At 35.8% G+C, this 22,004-nt stretch overlaps 1 protein-coding gene across 6 annotated transcripts in view; it reads left to right on the top strand.

The window, feature by feature from the left end:
• EHBP1 (EH domain binding protein 1) overlaps positions 1-22,004 on the top strand; it is a 352,008-nt gene that overhangs the window by 161,241 nt on the left and 168,763 nt on the right. For all 6 annotated transcript variants that reach the window (XM_069583033.1, XM_069583030.1, XM_069583031.1 and 3 more), the window contains 2 exons: positions 2,715-2,955; positions 17,643-17,826. In XM_069583033.1, the coding sequence (XP_069439134.1) occupies positions 2,715-2,955; positions 17,643-17,826 (425 nt within the window). The remainder of the gene's footprint in view (positions 1-2,714; positions 2,956-17,642; positions 17,827-22,004) is intronic.

Raw genomic sequence — 22,004 nt, 5'->3', positions numbered from 1 at the left:
CAGGATACAGCATGCTTGGGGCTGGTGCATGGGGATGACCCACAGAGATGTTATGGGGAAGGAGGTGGGAGGGGGGTTCATATTTGGGAACACATGTAAGAATTAAAGATTTTAAAATTAAATAAAAAACTAAAAATAAAAAATAAAAAAAATAAAGTATTTGAAATCTTAATGATTATAATACATCTTAGAAGTAATCTGGTTCAGCAGCCTCTTTTCACAGATTAGGGAGCTGAGGCCCAGAGGAATTAAGTGATTTGAACAAGAACTTCAGGTAAATGGAGGTGGAGTTGGAGCTAAGATTACTAATCAAGTGTCTTCTTTTGACCACAAAGCTCCTTAATTACATAGTATATATGTCTGAATACACTGAGTTAAAAAAAATTACCAAAATATTTTGAGATAGGAGTATTTGAGATTTTCATTTTAAAATTAAATAAGTAATTTTAAAAAATATATGTGTGTCTGTTTCCGAGGTATAGAAAAGAGTACTACATAATGCATATATTGTATTTCTATTTTGGAAAGGTTAAGAGAGCCTTATTCAGAATCTTTAATTATGCGTATAGAGCTAAAAATAAACTTGACAGCCAGTATTTTCTTTAAATAAACACTTCTTGAAGACTTTAGAATAAGTATTTTCTATTAGGAGAATATTCATTTTTCTTGAAATAATTTATTATTAATTTTTATGATTAAAAACATGCATTCTCAAGTAACACAAGTAGTTAGGAAAGAAAAAAATGTGTTGCAGTTGTTTAGATATTTGTGTTTTTTTGTTTTGCTTTTATAGTTTCAATTCTCCTCTTAGATTCATGACAGTCTGTGTTCACTGACCTGTTTAGAAAGTCATTTTTAAATGTATGTTATCCTTTAAATGAAATAATCTCATCTTAAACTCTCCTTTGTTGCTATTCTATCATCTTCAAATCTTGCTCTATCGTTTGAGTACTTTCTTGCTTTTGGTTTTATAACTTAAGAACTTGCTTGGATCAATTTTTGTAATCCTTTACCTGAAAGTTACAAAAAAAAATGGTATTTCCATTGAACAACTTTTGTCTATTTCTTAAGCATTTGAGACTTGGGATTTGTTAATAAAAAATTGAGTCGGCAAAAAAACTCTCAGTCTCTTCTACGCTCAGAGAAAAGATAATGCTTCATTTAGATTAGCATAAAGCTTATTGTGGTGTTTGAGTATTATCCTGGTGTTACTAAACATACAGTTACTGAGTTTCTTCTCTACCTTAGGCTGTTTCTAAATTCATTTCACTGTTGATTTATTATGATTTTATGAATTCTGTTCAATACTTCATGATTGCTTCACCATGGTGTATAGAATTTCAATTTAGAGTTGTTTGTTATAGTTATCTTTTCAATATAAAGACAAAATAATTTTTCTGGGCTAATGTCTAAAGTATAAGTAAAAGTAGTTTGACTCTAAAACATAAAAATCATAAATATATGTCAATGAAGAGATTTTTATGTTAATTGGATTATATTGTTTGAAATGTCACTTATGAAACAATTACTTTTCTTGAAGATTTTAATAACCAATTTTCTGCCTTCTTCTCCTGGAAATATTTTGTTAGAGTTGCATGGCATAATTAAAATTACTTTTGAACTGTTCTGTGATTATCCGCTCTCTGAAACTTTTTTCCAATTTAGGGAAATGTTTATATCATTAAAATCTAAATTTTAAACAGTTTTATTATACATTCCAGTTTGGGGTGTTTTTTTTTTGGTGGGGGGCCATGCTATGGAGCTTATGGGATCTTAGTTCCCTGACCAGGGATTGGACCCAGGCCCATGGCAGTGAAAACACAGAGTACTAACCACTGAACTTCTGTGAAACTCTCCCTAGTTTTGTTTTAAAATATTAATAAACATAAAAGCAAAATGCTGTTACTAAGTACTCCATAAGTATTTTTGGAGGACATGATACTATCGTAGTGCTTTTTGTGCTGTGAAGTCAGATTCTATTTTTAAGAGTACCTTTGTTTTCAAATTGAAATTTGTAGTAAAATTCAGAATTTAGTGGAACACATCTATCAGTATGATTTTAATGTAGCTCTTTCAACTTTAGAAGTCTTGTTATTCCTTTATGTTATTATATAAAGCATTGACTGAATATGAATTATGTTGAAAAGGCCCATTAAAAGCTGTAAAGATTTAAGGTCTTATAGTATATAGAAACCTGGTCTTTGAAGACTTCACAAAAACAAATTCAGTGACATATGGTGTATTTTTGATATATTCCAGAATGAATTTTCAGATTCCTAAGTGATCTCTGCTTGTGTAACTACCAGAGACCATTCCAAAATTAAGTTCATTTTATGTTTTTTTTAAAAGCAGAAATTTTTATATGTCAGTTTGGGGTGGGGCAACTTAGTATAGTGAAATAAAATAAGCAACAACAGATATTGTACCTCTAAGAAGGTTAAAATTTCCAAAATCAGCATACCATAATGTCAATTTAGAAGAGATGCCGAGAGTATTAACAATTCAAAGATGCTATTTCAGAGAGCACCTAGAGAAGTAGACAAAAATCTTAGATATCACATCTTCTGAACTTAGCCCCTCTAAAACATATTATTAATTTGCACTCTTTCAACCTCATAGAGTATTTATTCAAGATTGAGTGTTTTTGAAGACTAAATATATAAGCAAGTATCAGGTAGTATTAATTTAATTCATCTTTTGCTATTGTTTTCTAGAACAAATCACTGAAACAATTTCACCTAAAAAACCAGAAGAATCCTTTTATAGTAACAGCTATAATCCCTTTAAAGAGGTACAGACTCCACAGTATTTGAACCCATTTGATGAGCCAGAAACCTTTGTAACTGTAAAGGATTCTCCACCCCAGTCTACAAAAAGAAAAAATATAAGACCAGTGGACATGAGCAAGTATCTCTATGCTGATAGCTCTAAAGCTGAAGAAGAAGAGTTGGATGAGTAAGTACATTTCATTTTGTAATCATCATATTTTAACTAAAGAGGTCTTTCTGTAATATATCTTTGTGTGCATGTATGCTCAGTCATGTCTAACTCCTTGTGACCTCATGGACTATAGTCCACAGGCTCTTCTGCCCTGGGGATTATCCTGGCAAGAATTCTGGAGTGGGTTGCCGTTTCCTCCTCCAAAGGATCTTCCTGACCCGTGAATTGAACCCATATCTCCTGCATTGGCAGGTGGATTCTTTACCACTGAGCCACTTGGGAAGCCCTAATGTACCTTTAGTTGGGTAAAAAGAGGTCTGCTGCTTCTGCCTCTTTTTAGTCACTAAGTCATGTCCAACTCTTTGGAATCCAATAGACTGTAGCCCACCAGAGTCCTTTGTCCATGGGATTTCGCAGGCAAGAGTACTGAAATGGGGTTGCCATTTCCTTCTCCAGGGATCTTCCCAACCCAGGGACTGAATCCACACCTCCTGCATTAGCGGACAGATTCTTTACTGCTAAGCCACCAGGGAAACCCCAAAAGAGGTCTGTCCCTATGTTAATATACAGTTTATAAGTTAGTATCTATCTCAACCCAAATCTAAATTATTATAATCTTGACCCTCATTCTCTCACACTCTTCCACATGATTATGTATGCATCTTAAACTAACAAATGAAGGAAACACGTTTCTTGAGTCACTGTTTAGAATTCCAATTGTATCTTCCCAAGCAACTATGTTATAAATGGTACATAAGTGTTTTTAATTGATTCTTGCAGGCATTACACTTCAGTTATGTTATGAGTCTATTGTGGGAGCCAAATAATTATTTCTGATATTGATTTGATGGGAAGATTTATTCAAATGCCAAGCAATGAGATCATGACATTTATAAATTCAGAATTATCTGCTTTTGCATTATTCTTTCTACCTAAAAGAGAGGTTTATTGACCACAGGCTCAATATGTAAATAGTGTGATTGGGGCTTCCATTTTACTCAAATCCAGATTAGGAATAGGAGGGTGCATTCACATTGTATTCTGGAATTGTACACTGCAACCCATGTAGTTGCACACTGTGGCCCTGAGTATGTTTGAAAATCAGCAATAAAACTTTTAGCCATAATGGAGTAGCATGGAGTATTTATAGCTTCTTGTCTTACACAACTAAAAAACTGAATAAAATGTATAAAATAACAGTTTTTAGAAATAAAATTGCACAGGACCCCTGAGAGATCAGAAACAAGAAATGTGAACACTACAGTTGTCCACGCTTTATTAATAGAGTATTTCCAAGTGCAATTCAAGGAGAGAGAACGCAGACACTCCAGAATCTCCCTGTGCTGAGGAGGCAGAGTTTGGACTTTGAAGGTACTGAGATAGCTAGAATTTGTGTATAGAGTGTCAGAGAGGAGAAAGCTACTCATAAAGAGTTTCAGCAATCTTTAGAAAGTTTCTCTTGAGTCTTTAACTGAGTACTAATCAGAGTATAGGGCTTCCCTGGTGGCTCACACAGTAAAAAATCTGCCTGCAATGCAGGAGACCCTGGTTCAGTCCCTGGGTTGGGAAGATCCCCTGAAGAAGGGAATGGCTACCCACTGCAGTATTCTGGCTTGGAGAATTCCACGGACAGAGGAGCCTGTTGGGCTGCAGTCCGTGGAGTCACAAAGAGTCAGACATGACTGAGCGACTTTGACTTCAAAATCAGAGTATACATATGAGGAAGTTACTGAGAACAAAGGATTAGACAGAACAATCCCTGGAGTTCACTTAGGATCGGAGTGATTTTGGATTTCCACCAGCCAGAGAGAAAAGACATCCTAACATAGGGGACATCAAGTTGAGTCCACAGAAAAGTATTGTCCCAGTAGTGGGACCAAATTAACCCTTGACTAAAGGCTGTTGTAGGCTTTCCCAACAAAGTTTAAAAGCAAATCTCAAAAGAGTCAGAATAATTTCACATAATTGTATCCCACACAGATCCCAAAAATATTGTATTAAAAAGAATGCCAAAAAATTCAGCATCCAACACAAAATTCACGATGTCTGACAGCCAATCAAAAATTGATCAGGCATGGAAAGAAGCAGGAAGTTCTGACTACTAATGAGGAGGAAACTCAGTCCTTAAATATGGATGCAGAAATGGTTCAGATGATGAAATTAATAGACAATTGTGGTAGTTTAACTATTATATAAATATACTCCAGATATTCAAGAAGGTGGAAGAAATCATGAGCATGGAATATAAAAAGTAAATTCAGATTCAGTTTATAAAGATGAAATATACAAAATCTGATGAAAAATACACTGGATAGGATTAATTCCATGTTAGATACTGCAGAAGGAAGTATTAGTGAACCTAAATTCTTGGCAATAGAAACTCTCCAGATTAAAACATAAAGGGGAAAAAAGTGAACAGAGGATCAATGGGCAACTTCAATTAACCTAAGTGTAACTGAAGTTCCCAAAGGAGAGGAAAGAAGATGAGGGAAACAGAAAAAAATGGTTGAGGAAATAATGACCAAAAGTTTTTGAAATTAAAAACATGTAAATCTACAGGTCTAAGCAGCTGGATGAACCACAAGAATGATGAAGAAACTATACCCAGGCATCTTAACAAAAGCAATTCAAGTTAGAAGATAGTGGGATAATATATAACTACTGAAAGAAAGTAAGAAAAGTCACTCAGTTGTGTCCAATTCTTTGTGACCCCATGGATGCACAAGGTTCCTCCATCCATGGAATTTTCCAGGCAAGAGTACTAGAGTGGGTTGCCATTTCCTTCTCCAGGGAATCTTCCTGACCCAGGGATGGAACCCGGGCTTCCCGCATTGCAGGCAGATGCTTTTACCCTCTGAGACATAGTCCAGGAAAAAGAAAAAAACCCACCAAAACAAATTTTTATTTCCGGGGGGGGGGGGGGGAGGTCAAAATAATGGACATTTCCAGACATGCAAAACCTGAGAGAATTCACGTTATCAGACTTGCTTTGCAAAAAATGTTACAAGGAAATCCTTCAGGTGGGAGAAAAATGACAGTAGTTGGAAATTTGGATCTACACAAAGGAATGATCAGCATAGGAAGTAGCAAATAGAATATATATAAAATACATGTCTTATTTTTAAAAACCTCTTTAAAAGATAATTGATCATTTAAAGTGTAAATAACAGTATATTCTGGGTTTTGGATAGGGATAGAAATAAAACAAATGATAGTAGTCACACAAGGGCTGAGCATGGGGAAATTGAATACTGTTTTAAGCTTTTTATACATGTTATTTGAAGATATACAGTACTATCTTCTTTTCACAGATGACATAATCATTTATGTAGAAAATTATAAGGAATCTCTACAAAGTCTTCTATAACTAAAAAGTAAATTTAGCAAGGTAAAGGATACAAGAGCAGTTTATAAATTCAGAGGTATTTCTCAATAGTAACAATTAACAATCAGAAGTAGAAAATTCTAGAATACCATATACAAAAGCATCCAAAAAAATAAACCAAAACTCAGGGATAATGTTGGACAAAGATGTTCAATGCAGTACCTGTGTGCTGAAAACTATAAAACATTGCTGAGACAAATAAATGGAGAGAAATGTTATAGCCAAGGATTCAAATTGATCCATAGATTCAGTGCTATCCCAATCAAAATTTTGGTGTATTTTCTGTAATAATTGATAACACTAATTCTAAAATGTATACAGAAATATGATGGACCTAGAATAGCCAAAAGAATTTTGTAAAAGAATAAAGTTTGAGTACTTATATTATCCAGTTTCAGGACTCATTAACCAAGACATTCTGGTATTGGCTTAAAAGTAAACATATAGTTAAATGAAAGAGAATATAAATAAATCTAGAGCTAGATCCACACATATATTGCCAATTGATTTTTGACAAAAGTAGCACAGGAAGTCAGGCAAGGATAATCTTGACAACAAATGGTGCTCAAACAATTAAAGGTGTATATTCCCCAACCCCTCCAGAAGAGAACTGCAGTCCTTACCTCACAACAAATATAAAATTTTACTAAAAATAGATCATACACCTAAAAGTAAAAACTGAAACATGGGAACTCTTAGAAGAAAACATAGGAGAAAAATGAATTAGGCAAAAATTTCTTGAATAGAATGCAAAAAAAAAAAAAGTCAAAGGAAAAAAGTTATAATTTAGACTTCTTTAAAGTTAAATCTTTTGCTGTTTGAAAAACAGTTGTGAAGATAAAAAGTGTGGCCAGACTTCTTTGTAAAATACCTAGCAGTCGAGACTTCTATCAAGTATATGTAAAGAACACTAGCTCAATGATAAGACAGACTGTCTCTTTTAAAGAGAGAAAAGATTTGAACAGACATTTCACAGAAGATACAAGAATAGCCGATGTGTACATAAAAAGTTGTTCAACATCTTAGTCATCAAGGAAATGTAAATTAAAACCATATAAGATACCGGTACACACCCACCTGAATTGCTCAAATTTAAAAGACTTTACTATACAAGATACTGTCAGGGACATGGAGCCACTGGTACTCTCAGAACTCTCAAAGTTCTAAATGTAGCTATTTTAGAAAAAAAATTTGCCAGTTTTTGAAAAAGTTAAACATATTCCTATTGACCTAACCATCCCATTCCTAGGTATTTAACCAAAAGAATCAAAGTGTATGTCCACAAAAAGTCATATATATGAATATTTAACAGCTTTATTTATCATAATAGCAAGATGCGATAATAACCCCAGTGTCCACCAATAGTCAAATAAATAAGCAAATTGTAGTATATCTGTAACAGTGGAATACTACTCAGTAATAAGGAGCAAACTTTTGATACATGTAAGTGCATGGATCAGTGTGAAAGTTATTATGCTGACTGAAAGAAGTCAGACCAAAAAAGAGCATATACTATATGATATCCTTTATTTAAAACTAGAAAATACAAACAGTCTGTAATGAGAGAAAGTAGACCCATAGTTGCCTGAGACTGGAGGTGGAGGGAGGGAGGGATGGATGGATTAAAAGGGATGCAAGGAAACTTTTGGAGAATTGGAAATGTTTGTAGTCTTGATCGTGCTGATGGTTTCACGCTTATGTGCATATATAAAAAACTCAACAAGTTATACTCTTTAAATATGTGCCACTTACTGTATATCAATCATACCTAAATAAAGCTGTTAAAAAAAAAACACCCCACAGCAATATTTAACTTTATTAACAGAAATACTCTGTCACATGAGTGATTCCTAGCCTAGATTTCTTGAGCTTTAGGTTTGTTTGATGAAAATAATTGATGTGAAACAGGGAAGATCTACAGAATATTTTACATTTATTAAAAGCTAAATAATAATATAGTGAGGCTATGTGGGTCTTTGTTTTCCTTGGAAATACTGAATTTCATTGTACTGATGTTATTTAGACCTTAAGAAAAATAGTTATTTCTTTCAAAATGCAGTGTAGTAGGAATTTTTTTCAAAATATGGGATATATGAGTTGAGAGGTGAATAATAACAAGGCTTCTTTGATGTATAAAAATTGGGAGCATTTGCTTTGTGTGCAGTAAGAAATGTCATCCCTCTGCTGTACATTGGTCACCTCCCATTTTGAGCATTACTTTGCTTATAGGTGCTGCGCTTTACAAGGGGCATTGATGATTCAAAGCATTGAGTAGAGTGAACAGAGTCATTAAAATCTCCAGAAACCACATCAAATGAGCAGTGACTGAGGACATAGGGACTGTTTGACTTAGTAAAGAAGTGGTTTAAGGGAACTATAATAACCAAGTTTAAATATTTGAAAGACTTATTTGAAAGAAGAAGGTAGTTAACTTGTTTTCTGTTGCCCTGGAACTGCATTTCTCGACCTTTGCTCATTTTACAGCACATGTGTAATAACTCTCACATGTGCTACATGCTTCCATGGGCATAGCTAGGTTTTGATAAAACTAAAAAATAGTTCTAACCTCCTGTAAGAACAGGAATTATGTCATGATAATCATCTGATTCAAAACCCAGGTTGAGAGCTAATTAATAACTATACAGGAGTTGAAAAAGTTGGCTCTAGCTGAAATTGTTGTATTTGTTTTCTTTGAAATGGCTAATGTGTGATCAAAATAAAATTTCTCATGGGTGGTGTAGGTGCTGAGTAATAACCACACACCTAGAGTATTTGAATGTAAATGCAAACTTTAAAGACAAACATTCAGTCACTCCAAGATGCATGAATATTACACAACATACACACACCCTGCTCTCTCCTATTAACAAATTAAAGAGACATCTAATGTTTGCTTAAACTTTTAAAATGCCTTAATAAAAACTAAAATCAGAATGACTAGGTGTTTCCTTTTGACCATTCTTTTTCCACATGAAAGTCACAGCCTTTACAAGTTTCCCATGAATAAAGAACATTCTGAATTGCTCAATCATCTGAGGTTACCAGAGGAGACTACAGACACTCAGCTTTCTTGTAGGAACATTATCCATAAATTTCTAAGGTTGCTTGTCAGCTAATAATGTCCAGGAAGAACTCTGTGTTAATAATTACTTACCTGGTATTTCTAATCTTTGTCTCCAGAAGTTTGTAGGTCCAACTTAAGTAGCAAAAATCTTCCAGAAGTTGTTCTTACTTCAATAATAAACTTATGACTTTTCATCAAGATGCCTGTATGACTCATCTTCGATTACCAAACTCTTCCTGTATCCTCTGACATAAAACTATCACAAGCAAACAGTGCTGAGTTCTGTGATGTGTAAAACAGCCTTCAGAAATTCAGCGTACCTGTCAGCTCCAAAAGAATGTATGCATTCTTAAGTGGTTTTAGCACTTGTCCTTTATACTATCAACTGTATGGTTTTCTGAGAAGTGATAGAGCAATAATATTTTTCAAAGCATTTATGAGATGAACTTTTGAGGTCCAGCATGAAATCATTGGTGTGGGTGTATATCAGTTTCTCAAGGGAAGTTGTCATTGAAGTTTAATCAGAAAAGCCATGCACTTATTTTAATACAATTGAATTGTTTTCCCAAAGAAATATAAACTTTCAAAGTGAGAGGAAAAGAGTGTAAGTTTCACGCCACACTTTCTTCACTGTGTTTGCTAACCTTATTTCTAATCAACTTTATTTTTTCTTTCTATAGTACTTTTTCTTATTCTTTTTTAAAAATGAATAAAATCATTTAAAGTTACTCTGTCTAATTTTCCACTTAATATAACTGAGTTTTTAATTCACAATGAATTAATGATACTACTAATGTATTACTTTTGAATAGTACAAGAATAAAAATAATTCTTGTTTATCATAGTGATGTGAGCTGCCTTGAAATAGATGATTCAGATCAGAGTTGATTAACAGAATGTAGAAATTATGCTAATTCCTTTAATAATTTTTCCTTACTAAAAATGCTGTTCAAGTATTTTTAAATGTACTTATTAGAAATTATGTAATTCTTATCATTACAAAGGAGGGAAAAATTTGTGTGGGCTCAGTTGTGTCTGGGTCTTTGCAGCCCCATCGAGAACCTAGAAAAAGAAGAGCAAATACACAAAGCAAGCAGAAGAAAGGAAATAAAGAGCAGAAATCAATGCAACTGAAAACAGAAAAGAAACAGAGAAAAAAAAATCAATGTCACAAAGCACCAGTTCTTTGAAAAGATTGATAAAATTGATCATAGCATAACTTGTAGCATAACCAACAAAGAAAAAAGAGAGGATACAAATTACCAATACCAGAAATGCAATCAGAGATATCACTACAGACCCTGCAGACACACAAAGATAACAAGATAATACCATGAAAGAAACTTTACACGCATAAATTTGACGACTTCAATGAAATGGACCACCTTCTAAAGAAAGACGACTATAACTCAGCCAATATGAAATATGTAAGCTCAATAGCCCTAAAAATGATTTTAAAAATTCAGTTTATAATTTTAAAGCTCTCCAAAGAGAAATTTCCAGACCTTCTTTTCACTGGAGAATTCTATGAAACATTTAAAGAACAATAATCACCAATTCTGCACAGTCTCTTTCAGAAAATAGATGAGGAGACACTTTCCAACTCCTTTATGAAATTAGTATTACCTTGATACCAAAACCAGACAACAACACGACGCAAACAAAAAATAAAACTACAGACCAATATCCCTCATGAATGTTCCTTAACAAAATATTGTCAGATATAATTCAACAAAATGAATTATACACCATGAATAGGTAAAGTTTATCTCAGGAATACCAGGCTGTTTTAATATTTGAAAATCAAATCAGTATAATCTACCATGTTGATAAACTAAAGGATAAAAATTACATGATCATATTTATCAATGCATAAAACATTTGTCTAAATACAAAGTATACCAATATTCAAGTGGTTAGAGGGAGGTGGAGAGACATGAAGAATAAGGATAGTTCTAGATATCTGTGTAATACTAAATAAGTTAAATAAAAGTTGAATGCAATGTAGTATTGTAAATTCAGTTATATAAAAGACATTGAAAAATTGCCTATCTTAAGGAATTTTGTCATTTTCTCCTGTTAAGTAAAAATCCTTTGCAATGTGCCCAATATGCTACTGGAGATCAGTGGAGAAATAAATCCAGAAATAATGAAGAGATGGAGCCAGAGAAAAGCAACACCCCATTGTGGATGTGACTGGTGATAGAAGCAAGGTCCGATGCTGTAAAGAGCAATAGTGCATCGGAACCAGGAATGTTAGATCCGTGAATCAAGGCAAATTGGAAGTGGTCAAACAGGAGATGGAAAGAGTGAATGTTGACATTTTAGGAATCAGCAAGCTAAAATGGATTGGAATGGGTAAACTGAACTCAGATGACCACTATATATCTACTACTGTGGGCAAGAATCCCTTAGAAGAAATGGAGTAGCCATCATAGTCAACAAAAGTGTCCGAAATGCAGTACTTGGATGCAATCTCAAAAATGACAGAGTGATCTCTGTTTGTTTCCAAGGCAAACCATTCAGTATCACGGTAATCCAAGCTATGCCCCAACCAGTAATGCTTAAGAAACTGAAGTTGAATGGATCTATGAAGACCTACAAGACTTTTTAGAACTAACACCCAAAAAAGATGTCCTTGTCATTATAGGGAACTGGAATGCAGAAGTAGGAAGTCAAGAAACACCTGGAGTAACAGGCAAATTTGGCCTTAGAGTACGGAATGAAGCAGGGCAAAGGATAATAGAGTTTTGGCAAGAGAACGCACTAGTCATAGCAAACACCCTCTTCCAACAACACAAGAGAAGACTCTACACATGGACATCACCAGATGGCCAACAACGAAATCAGATTGACTATATTCTTTGCAGCGAAAGATAGAGAAACTCTAAACAGTGAGCAAAAACAAGACTGGGAGCTGACTGTGGCTCAGATCATGAACTCCTTATTACCAAATTCAGACTTAAATTGAAGAAAGTGGGGAAAACCACTAGACCATTCAGGTATGACCTAAATCAAATCCCTAACGATTATACAGTGGAAGTGAATAATAGATTTAAGGGGCAAGATCTGATAGACAAGAGTGTCTGATGAACTATGGACAGAGGTTCATGACATTGTACAGGAGAGAGGGATCAAGAACATCCCTAAGAAAAAGAAATGCAGAAAAACAAAATGACATTTCCAAGGAGGCCTTACAAATAGCTGTGAAAAGAAGATAAGCAAAAAGCAAAGGAAAAAAGGATATACCCATTTGAATGTAGAGTTCCAAAGAATTGCAAGGAGAGATAAGAAACCCTTCCTCAGTGATCAGTGCAAAGAAATAGAGGAAAACAATAGATAGGGAAAGACTAGAGATCTCTTCAAGAAAATTAGAGATACCAAGGAAACATTTCATGGAAAGATGGGCTCAGTAAAGGACAGAAATGTATGGACCTAACAGAAGCAGAAGATATTAAGAAGAGGTGGCAAGAATATCCAGAAGAACTATACGAAAAAGATCTTCACAACCCAGGTAATCACGATGGTGTGATCTCCAACCTAGAGCCAGACATCCTGGAATGTGACATCAAGTGGGCCTTAGGAAGCATCACACGAACAAAGCTAGTGGAGGTGATGGAGTTCCAGTTGAGCTATTTCAAATCCTAAAAGATGATGCTGTGAAAGTGCTGTACTCAATAACCAGCAAGTTTGGAAAACTCAGCAGTGGCCACAGGGCTACAAAAGGTCAGTTTTCATTCCAATCCCAAAGAAAGGCAATACCAAAGAATGCTCAAACTACCATACAATTGCACTCATCTCACACGCTAGTAAAGTCATTATCAAAATTCTCCAAGCCAGGCTTCAGCAATACGTGAACCACGAACTTTCAGATGTTCAAGCTGGTTTTAGAAAAGGCAGAGGAACCAGAGATCAAATTGCCAACATCCGTTGGGTCATCGGAAAAGCAAGAGAGTTCCAGAAAAACATCTATTTCTGCTTTATTGACTATGCCAAAGCCTTTGACTGTGTGGATCACAATAAACTGTGGAAAATCCTTAAAGAGATAAAATACCAGACCACCTGACCTGCGTCTTGAGAAACCCCTATCAGGAAGCAAGTTAGAACTGGCCATGGAACAACAGACTGGTTCCAAATAGAGAAAGGAGTATGTCAAGGCTGTATATTGTCACCCTGCTTATTTAACTTATATGCAGAGTACATCATTGAGAAATGCTGGGCTGGAAGAAGCACACTGGAATCAAGATGGCCCGGAGAAATTTCAATAACCTCAGATATGCAGATGACACCACCCTTATGGCAGAAAGTGAAGAGGAACTAAAAAGCCTCTTGATGAAAGTGAAAGAGGAGAGTGAAAAGTTGGCTTAAACCTCAGCATTCAGAAAAGTAAGATCATGGCATCTGGTCCTGTGACATCATGGCAAATAGATGGGGAAACAGTGACAGCCTTTATTTTGGGATGCTCCAAAATCACTGCAGGTGGTGACTACAGCCATGAAATTAAAAGACGCTTACTCCTTGGAAAGAAAGTTATGACCAACCTAGAAAGGATATTAAAAAGCAGAGACATTACTTTGTCAACAAAGGTCTGTCTAGTCAAGGCTATGGTTTTTCTGGTAGTCACGCATGGATGTGAGAGTTGGACTGTGAAGAGAGCTGAGTGCCAAAGAATTGATGCTTTTGAACTGTGGTGTTGGAGACGACTCTTGAGAATCCCTTGGACTACAAGGAGATCCAACCAGCCCATCCTAAAAGGAGATCAGTCCTGGGTGTTGATTGGAAGGACTGATGTTGAAGCTTAAACTCCAATACTTTGGCCACCTGATGCAAAGAGCTGACTCATTTGAAAAGACACTGATGATGGGAAAGATTGAAGGCAGGATGAGAAGGGGATGACAGAGGATGAAATGGTTGGATGGCATCACCAACTCAATGGACATGAATTTGGGTAATCTCTGGGAGTTGTTGATGGACAGGGGAGCCTGGCGTGCTGCAGTCCGTGGAGGTCGCAAAGAGTCGGACACGACTATGTGACTGAAATGAACTGATCCTTAAATCCTCAAAATTTTTCTTAAAACTAATCATACTTATATGGCAAATTAATGATGATTATTGTGACAGCTACCGTGTAATGGACTTCTTTGCAAATTTGTTATAGAGAGAGGTAATCAGGAATAATTTTTAAAAATATCACTGAAATAGTTCACATGTCAATTAATTCACTTAGATTGAAGTGGGTTTGTTCAGTACTGAAACATTTAACATCAGATAGCAAAGAGTAAGTTTTGAGGGGGAGAGGGGAGATGTTTTTTCATTTTCTAAGTTTTGGTGTTAAATTCTTTTAAATCCCATTTCTTTATTTTCACCTCCCTTTGAACTACTTTTAACGTTTGAAAAATAACTTGGTAAGGCCTGAGCAGAGGTAAGAGAGATTCTGAGGCTATATCTCTAGCTCAATGAGAAGGAGTCACATGACACTAACTGTTGCAACTAGTACAGAGTGAGAGTGACATACAAGTATGGTTTATTTCACCTCTCTGGTTTAGATTACTTGGTACCCAGAGTCTCATGAGAGCAGACTGTTGTGAGGCAGAGATGTAGATACTTGGTTATTGGTTTTAAATAAATCTATTCCTGTTGCAGTTAAAAGAATGTACATAATTGAACACAGAAGCCTATTACCAGTACAGACCTTATCTGACTAGATGGAGTTCCTTTGGTATACTTATTATGTTTGGGTGGTCTGTGTCTTAGCCTTGTAGACTCAGAAATGCTATTGTTACTGTGCATACAAGATATTGAACTCTCGGGAACAAAGTGGTATTGCAAAAAAAAAAAGCAACAAACTAATAAAAATAACCAAAATATAAGTTTATTACTTTTATTATAATAGGAATAGGAAGAATAATCATTGTATATACTAGATACTTGTGTTTATGGATGACTAACTAGCTTCCCTGGTGGCTCAAATGGTAAAGGATGTGAAATTCGCTCAGTTGTGTCTGACTCTTTGCAACCCCATGGACTATATAGTCCATGGAATTTCCAGGCCAGAATACTGGAGTGGGTAGCCTTTACCTTCTCCAGGAGATCTTCCCAACCCAGGGATTGAACCCAGGTCTCCTGTATCACAGGCGGCTTCTTTACCAGCTGAGCTACAAGGGAAGCCCAAGAATACTGGAGTAGTAGATAACCTGTCCCTTCTCCAGTGGATCTCCCCAACCCAGGAATCGAACCAGCCTCTCCTGCATTGCAGGCAAATTCTTTACCAACTGAGCTATTAGAGAAGCCCAAAATGGTAAAGAAACCACCTTAAATGCAAGAGACCTGGGTTCAATCCTTGGGTTGGGAAGATCTCCTGGAGAAGGGAATGGCAATCCATTCCTATATTTTTGCCTGGAGAGTTCAATAGACAGAGCAGCCCGGTGGCCTACAGTCTATGGAGTCGCAAAAAATCAGGCATGACTGAGTGACTTTCACTTTCTTTTCACTTCTTTCAACTGGATAAATACTCATAAAGAGAGTTAACAGGAAAGGAAGGTTTTCTGTCTGTACCTAAACTCTAGGTAGAGAAAAAAAGACTTCTCTAGGAAGTTATAAGCCTAAACCTACCCTCATGTGGATTTGATGTTATGTTGGCAGGATAGTCTGGGAACCCCCCCAAGCCAAGAAAATAAGAAACAAAGTAGCTCCTAAACTGCTTGGCAAATGCAAGCCTGAAAACTCTGAACAGGGGCACTCCCACCTCAGACTACACAGGATTTCCTCAATAAGTTCTGAACTCACAATCTAGAATTACAAAATACACAAGGAAATAGTAAACTAGAGAAGAGTCAAGACCAGTATTATAAATGCAAGGAATTCAAATGATAGATTTATCAGATAGAGACTATAAAACAAATATGTATAAATGATTAATGACTCAAATCTCTCTACCTAAGGTATTATACACAAGCCATATAAAGAAATATGCTTATGAAATTAAAATTCATGGAGAATTGAGCATTAAATTAGACACAGTGAAACGAGAAAAGGTTAAATGGATCTTGTGAAGAATGTGAAGGAGTTATTCAGAATGTAACACAGGAGATATAAAAATTTGTAAAAATATGTAGGAAAGAGGTAATTCAACATAATTTGATATGATTTTCTAGCAAAAAGAATAGAGAAAATAACAAAGAGGCTATCAAAGGCATAATGGCTGATGATTTTTCAGAACTACTGAAACACATGAGTCTCCAGGAAAATTCAAGGAATCTGAAGCCAGATAAATAAAAGAAGTACACACTTAGACATGTTGTAGTAAGATTGCTCAAAACCAGACATAAGGAGATCTTAACAACAACCAGAAACGAGATAAATTACAAAAGAGCAGTACTAAGCCAACAGTGGGCTAATATTTCAAAGCACTGAGGTGAATTAACTAACAACTAGAGTAGACTACGGAGAAGGCAATGGCACCCCACTCCAGCACTCTTACCTGGAAAATCCCATGGACGGAGGAGCCTGGTGGGCTGCAGTCCATGGGGTCGCTAAGAGTCGGACATGACTGAGCAACTTCACTTTCACTTTGCAGTTTCATGCACTGGAGAAGGAATTGGCAACCCACTCCAGTGTTCTTGCCTGGAGACTCCCAAGGACGGGGGAGCCTGGTGGGCTGCCGTCTATGGGGATGCACAAAGTCAGACACGACTGAAGTGACTTAGCAGCAGCAGCAGCAGCAGCAGCAGAATAAACTACCCAGCTAAACTATCATTTAAGTATGAGACTGAAATAAAGACATTTTCAGTGCCTGGGAGAATTTGCTATCAAAAGAGCTTCACTGAATGAACTTCTAAAGGATAGTCCCTAACACGTGAATTTTAACACAGAGGAAGAGATGAAATGCAAGGGAAAAAAGGTTTGGTGAGAGGAGCATTAAAAAATAAATAAATGTTCCTCATCTTATTTCCTTTTCTGTGGATGTTGAGAATACATAGTATTTACTTTCATTACAAACATTTTCCCAAGGGTCTGTATATAGCAGAGCTGAGTGTGACTTGTATTTTAAAGATTTTAAGATACTTCTTAAAAGCAAAGATTTTATTGTTATTGATTCACAAAACAAAAGATTAATTGTGATGATTTCCAAATTGTAAGTTATCATTGGTTTGGGTTTTCCCTTATGATTAGTTTTATAAACATATTACAGTATTTTAGTTGGGAAGAAACTATTTTTATAAAGATATTTAACAGTAATTCCTCTTCATTTAGATCAAATCCTTTTTATGAACCTAAACCGACTCCAAACAATTTGCTAAGTCCAGTTCAAGAACTGGAAACTGAAAGGAGAGTAAAAAGAAAAGCCCCAGCCCCACCAGCCATCTCGCCAAAGACAGGAGGAGTAAATGAAAACACAGGTGTTTCTGCAGGAAGAGATCTCTCCACTTCTCCTAAGGTAGGAGTTTAATCTTATTAAAACATGTATTAATGTTTGCTCGTTTTCAAATTAAGAAAAGTCATGGTTAGCTATTAATATTTTGATCATATAAAAGTAAAATATAAGTAAATCCATTATATTGTAACACTGTATATACATTTGGAAGTCTATAAATTTATAGTATGTTATAGATTGGATTGTCTGGGTTAAGATTTGCTTTTTAAATGCTGTTTTGAAGTCAGAGGGAGAAAGGCAGTATAATTGTAGGGTTGGTGCTTTGAAAAAAGGATATACTCTAAAGCAGCTAGTCATGATAGACAGGTTACTCTAATATAGAGGAAAGAATAGAAATCATCTTTTTGAGAAATGTACCAGAAAGATTGACACCCAGTGCAGAGAAATACTTTGCTGAAGAATTTCAATACTGTCCCTTTGATTTATGTTAGATTACAATTGTGGCCTTATTGTCATTCTTTTTTAGAAATGTTAATGGATAATAACTTCATGGAAAGGTAAAGTGCAGTCTTAGAACAAAGTCTAAAGCTTCTAAATGGTTTGACTGCAAATAGTGTATCTTTTATCTGAAAGGTAGAGATGCTGAATTTAGCAAGTTTTTTAAGGTAAATAACTCATGACAGTACTCATGAGTGTTTTGTTATTGTTACCATATGACATTATTTAATTCTCACAGGTAGTTGGGGGCGGGGGGAGAGATAAACTTAAACTCAGAAGGATAAAGGTCATAGGTCCCCCAGCCAACAGACAGGATTGGAACTGGCATATTCATTAATTACGTGCTCTCTGGACCATATTCCATCTCAGATGCCTGGGCTGCTGCTTTTCTCAAGGGCATCAAATTTCAGTAGTTCCTGTTGTATTTTATAGTTCATTCTGTGCCTTTCATTAAATGCCAGAGTTCTGAAATAGTTTGTTTGCTTTTATTTTCGTTGTTTGAGGGGGAGTGAGTTCACTGAGGTCCTCACTCTGCCATTTTATAAGTCAGTCTGCAGGTGTGTGTTTTTATATCAGGTGTGTTTAACTGTGTGTAACTTTAGGAGGAGAAACTAGGACTAAATTCTGTCTTGCTATTGGCTAGGGAAGTTGAGAGTCTATAAATGAAGGTAGTAGAGAACAGAAATATAAAGCAAAAGAGATGGTCAATTCCTATACCCATGAGAGCAAAAATAAAGGCGGCAGTTGAGGCATTGTCAAAATCAAGAAGCTGTTTAGATTCTTTATCCATTCTAAACATCAAGAATACCTACAACTGTCCTGTTTCCCTGAATCTCTATTCTGCTGCCTACTCTCTCCCTGTCCCCCTTCTGTAGGCCACTGAAGTTTAAAGCTAATCACAAAATCCTAATTTCTTCATGCTGCTGCTGGTAAGTCGCATCAGTCGTGTCTGACTCTGTGCGACCCCATAGATGGCAGCCCAACAGGCTTCTCTGTCCCTGGGATTCTCCAGGCAAGAACACTGGAGTGGGTTGCCATTTCCTTCTCCAGTGTATGAAAGTGAAAAGTGAAAGTGAAGTCACTCAGTCGTGTCCGACTCTTAGCGACCTCATGGACTGTAGCCTACCAGGCTCCTCCACCCATGGGATTTTCCAGGCAAGAGTCCTGGAGGCCATTGCCTCTTTGAATCTCTTCATAAGTGAATGGAAAGGAACTTAACAGTACCTTATTGTGTGCCAGGCAATTTTCTATAACTTCATTTGATCCACAAAACAACCTGAGAAATAAATACCATTATTTCCTTTTTACACTGAGAAACTGAACCTTAGTTAAGTAACTTCCTCAAAGTGATAAAACTAGTATTGACAGCGCCAGGATTAAAATTCAGGTTTTTTGAGTCTAAAACTCATATTTCCCATTGTGCCTTTCTACCTGTAGACAGGTATTTCCAGTTCCAAGTTAGAATTCTTAAATACATTTTTCCATAGAAATAGTGTTACTCACTGTGATTGAATTCTATTGCAGTGAAGTATAATATAGCTATTTTTTATGTTATTTTGAGGGTAGTGTTCCATTGTAGACATATTGTGGAATAAATGATCTTTATGGGGAAAACTGAGCATTTTACCACCATGCTTCTCTTGGAAAATGCCTCATCATGTTCAGACACACAATCAGTTGTATTCACAGTAACCTTCTGCTGATCTGGGAGTTAGTTTGGATAACTCAACTATGTAAAACACAGCTATGAAAGATTAATTTTAAAAAAGATTGCTGATATTATTATTAAATGAGGAAAAACGAAGTGCATAACTGTATAGTATGGTAACTTTTGTATGTATAAAGTTTTATTTAAAAGGCCTTATTCACACACATATACACATGTAGACAAACATGCATGCTCCTATACATTATGGAAGGACTCACAAGTAACTTTTGAGGAGAAAGATCTTGAGGGGATGGTGGGTATGCACAAGGTTGAAGGAGGCATTTCTTTTCCTTTTTCCCCTTTCTATGTTGTTTAAACATTTGAATTTTATAAAATGTTTCTCTTCTCTTTTGGTTTGTTATACTCAGAGGCTATTGAGTAATGAGATCATGGATCTTTTTTATTGTTGGCTCAGACAGTAAAGCATCTGTCTACAGTGCAGGAGACCTGGGTTTGATCCCTGGATTGGGAAGATCCCTTGGAGAAAGAAATGGCAATCCACTCCAATACTATTGCCTGGAAAATCCCATGGACAGAGGAGCCTGGTAGGCTACAGTCCATGGGGTCGCAGAGAGTCGCACACGACTTCACTTTCACTTTCACTTTGTACTAGATACCAGATGACATTTTCCCCCAAAATTCATCCCTCAAAATAGAGAAAGTTACTCTCAGGTTTGACCAGGAGTATTGGCTTGGTGGTGGCCTGGGGTTCCATCAGACACCTCAGTGTTGTGCACTGGAAACCAGGTATAGAGGCTTAATAATAGAAAACTTGATCTTCTGTTCCATTTCCATAGCACAAATCTTTTTATTTTGTATATTTATGTAAGATTTCATTTGGAAAAAAAAATGAACCATTGCCAAAAAAAATAAAAGTAAGAAAGAAATTGGAAACTACTAACTGCACAGTTATGTGTGAGAGAAGGAAGAAGATTAGAATCAATGGCATATTGATGATAATAAAAAATGATAAATGGTAGCTGAAAAAGAGCAGTGGCATGGGGCCTACTATAGGAATAGACTTGTTTGTGTGTGTGTATGTGCATGTGTGTGTGTGCATATCCAAGTAGTTCCTGAAGACTTTGTTTGCAGTATTAAAGCTTAGTAAAATAATGACCATTTGACAATCTTGAGTCAACATGAAAGAGTCTTATGCTTTGTATACAATGTTCTGTTTAGGAAAGGGGTGAAGTTGCTCAGTCGTGTCCGACTCTTTGCGACCCGTGGACTGTAGCCCATCAAGCTCCTCTGTCCATGGTATTCTCCAGGCAAGAGTACTGGAGTGGGTTGCCATTTCCTTCTCCAGGGGATCTTCCTAACCAAGGGATCAAACCCAGGTCTCCCACATTGCAGGCAGATGCTTTAACCTCTGCACCACCAGGAAAGCCCAAGGACAGTGTGTTTTATATAAAAATGTTTATACTAAAATTAGTGTTTTGATGCTTAAAACAATATGCTTCTTGGCCAGTTATTTACTATATTTTTAAATTGGAAAGGAAGCAATAGTTCAAATAAAGCTTTTTGGAAAAGAAAACAGACTCAAAATTTAGTTGAATAATAATATTTATACCAAATATTTATATTTTGTTTTGGATAACAAAATGCTAAACTGCACTCACTAGCAATTGACTGCAGAGGCTAATCATGTCATAGAAAGAGTGCTCAGCCAGATGATTACTTTCCTCCACCTGTAACCTAAAACTACTTATTTTTAAGAAAATTTATAAAAAAAAAGCCAAGACCAGAATTTAAACAGATAATAAGCATATATTTATATTGTAAATAAAATTCAAACTACCCCCCTAAAGGCAGTTAAGAATCCCCCAGTGTAATAAATCTACATAAACTCCTCACCCCAGACCGTTGATTTCTGCATTTGTAAAATGAGAAAACTATGACACTTTTTAAGCCAACTTGGTAAAAAAGACCAATGTTTAGGGATGTAACCTGACATTTAAAACACAAGCATCCAATAAGGTAAAATGATAAATTAGGCTCAATGGTGGCTGATCACCATTTACTGACTGTGAATTTA

Source organism: Ovis canadensis, chromosome 3 (genome assembly GCF_042477335.2).
Source record: "Ovis canadensis isolate MfBH-ARS-UI-01 breed Bighorn chromosome 3, ARS-UI_OviCan_v2, whole genome shotgun sequence".
In the NCBI taxonomy this organism is placed as follows: domain Eukaryota; kingdom Metazoa; phylum Chordata; class Mammalia; order Artiodactyla; family Bovidae; genus Ovis; species Ovis canadensis.
The sequence above is the reverse complement of the archived record's forward strand: the minus strand, read 5'-3'. Positions and strand labels throughout refer to the sequence as shown.